General features: G+C 27.2%; 1 protein-coding gene across 1 annotated transcript in view; it reads left to right on the top strand.

Moving 5' to 3' along the window:
• LOC21386308 (probable polygalacturonase At3g15720) overlaps positions 1-2,141 on the top strand; it is a 7,541-nt gene extending 5,400 nt beyond the window's left edge. The window contains exon 9 of the mRNA XM_010088368.2: positions 2,130-2,141. Coding sequence (XP_010086670.2) covers positions 2,130-2,141 — 12 coding nt within the window. The remainder of the gene's footprint in view (positions 1-2,129) is intronic.
• Positions 2,142-2,662: the final 521 nt, after the last annotated feature.

The raw sequence follows: 2,662 nt of genomic DNA, 5'->3' as shown, positions 1-2,662 counted from the left end.
AATGTCCTTATTTATTTCAACAACTCATACTGTTATTTAGGATTCAAATCTCAGTTCAAGATTTAAACTGGTATTTAAGAGAGGAAAATTTAAAGACAATTCAAACCATCAACAATGTTGTCCTTGAACCATTGAGTTGTTATTATTCATTGAAAGCCAAACTCTCTGGATGTTATTTCTCTGAGGTTCAGAAGATGCACTAAAGAAGTTTTTTTTTTCTTTTTTTTTTGGGGGGAACAAGGAAGTTTATAATATAAGTTAAGGAATCATGATTGGCTAGCCTAGTATTATTATGTAAATGTAACATCGTAGAATCGTTAGTCTTATTTACTCTTTTCTAGTTAGATACACTAAAAGATGTTCAACTAACCGTGTTGTTTTCTAATTAACTTGGTGTTTAACACTAGCTGAGCATTAATCTCATCTGAGACTAAACACTAATCTCCCCACTCCATTAATCTAAGGGAAGCATAATTAGGATGCTATTAATTCAGAGGCTCTAGATTCTTCTGAAATTTTCGAAAGCGTGCATGCAAAGTATTTTTACATGGAAGGTTTTTTTTTTCATTTGTTTATTATGGAAATTAATTTTCTGTTTATCTGGAAGTAATTAAATGCTAGAGAATAATGAGTTTAATATTTACAACTACATAAGAACCAGATACCAATTCTCTGTTCTTAAATTATTAGGATATATAGGACTCTGTAACATGATTACCAATTTTATATTTTTCTTACGTGGAGTTTAACGATTGGTCATGTTCTTCACCCACCAACTACAATACTTATTTCGTCACTCCATTCTAAAAGCAAACAAAATTGGAATGTTATTGTATATATACTAAAGGAAATGAAGGGTTTTATTGTTCATGCTACAGTGCTATGAATAGTATTTTTTATCTTTTATCCTTTGTTATTCTTTCATTTGATTTTTTAATTCTGCTCTGTCATTTTATGTCCTGTTGTCTATTCGGTGGGTTACATCATTTTCTTCACACCGAACCTTCTACCATTTCTTGTTTCTATGCTCTGTTCATCTCCTCAAATATGTTTCTTCATTTCTTTTTCTTTTTCTTTTTTTATGTTTTGGGATTTGCCTAAAATTTAACGATTTCATAATATAGTTTTTATTCTCGAATTCTTTTTTTTTGATGTTTTAGGATATCGTTTATTTTTTTTTACATCATTTTCTTCACACCGAACCTTCTACCATTTCTTGTTTCTATGCTCTGTTCATCTCCTCAAATATGTTTCTTCATTTCTTTTTCTTTTTCTTTTTTTATGTTTTGGGATTTGCCTAAAATTTAACGATTTCATAATATAGTTTTTATTCTCGAATTCTTTTTTTTTGATGTTTTAGGATATCGTTTATTTTTTTTCTCTTCCCGTTTTTCAAAGTATATTTTCTCTTCTTTAGATGTTTTATGGTTTTTGTAATTTTGTTGCTTTGTTCCTTTTTTGATGTTTTGGCAAAACTGGATTGAGATCAGAGTATATTTTCCCTTCTTTAGATGTTTTATGGTTTTTGTAAAAAAAAAAAAATAGTTCTTTCCTTTTTTTGTTTCTCTCAATTTTTAAAATTTTTCTCTGTTCATCTTTGTATAAATTTTTATTTTCATTTTTAGTGTTTTGTTCATAAAATTCCTTTTTCCTGTGTTGTAATTTTAAGTATTAATTTAATTTTGCTTTATTTATTTTTGGATGATTTTGGTTTTCGTTCTTCTATTTTTTTTTTCATAAATTTATTTCTAACGTTTTTTCTATACGTTCTAAGGAATTTTTTTCTTATATTTTTTTTTTCACTTATTTATGTTTTAGAGTTTTTTTTTCCGTCCTTATTTTCTTGGATAAATTTTTTCTTTTTTTTTTGTTTCTTTCTCACGGAATTTTTTTTTTTCATTTTTTTGACTATTTTATGTTTTAGGTTTTTTTTCTCCTTTTTTTTTTATATATTTTTGTTTCTTTTTTTCTTTTGTTTCTTTGTTTACTATGTATGATTTATTTGTCTTAATTCTTTTATTTCAGAATGTTTTCGATGCATATTTTGTTCAAAATTTTTTCCCTTATTTTCTTATTTTTCAATCTGACCAGTTTTCTCATGATGTTTTTCTTCACTTTATTTTTTGCAGGATTATTACTAGCTTACCGTGTTAATGTTATATTTTGACATGTATTTTTCTCATGCTGCAGATTTTTCTAATAGATACCTGATATTTTTGTGTCCGTTGCTTATTCGTTCTTTCTCGTGGTGATTTGCATGCTTGAAGACACTTGCGGTAAAAAAAATTATTTATCTGATTTATCCCTCTTTGCAGAAATTTGTATTGGAGATTTAAAAATTTACTTTCAGCATATATATAATGCCTATTCTGCCTTCTTTCTTTTCTTACTCTTTAAAAAACATCTTCATATTAGGCTTATGTTAGTATTGTTCGTGTTTTTTTGGCAAAATCGGCTCCTTCTTTTCCTTCGTCAGTTTTAGATATTGGGATATTCTATATGCTTATGTTTGATTTTGGATCTTGATTTTTCTGGTGGATCTATCCTGTTCACTACGTTTCTTCCATTAAGGTATTGTGTTTTTGTTCTTACATTTGTTTTTTTACTGTTAAAAACTATTTAGATTTGACGTTGTTTTGATTTCTTATATGAAGTTGTTCAT

This window comes from Morus notabilis, unplaced genomic scaffold (genome assembly GCF_000414095.1).
Source record: "Morus notabilis unplaced genomic scaffold, ASM41409v2 Scaffold681, whole genome shotgun sequence".
Taxonomy (NCBI): domain Eukaryota; kingdom Viridiplantae; phylum Streptophyta; class Magnoliopsida; order Rosales; family Moraceae; genus Morus; species Morus notabilis.
This window is presented reverse-complemented; position numbering and strand designations above follow the sequence as displayed.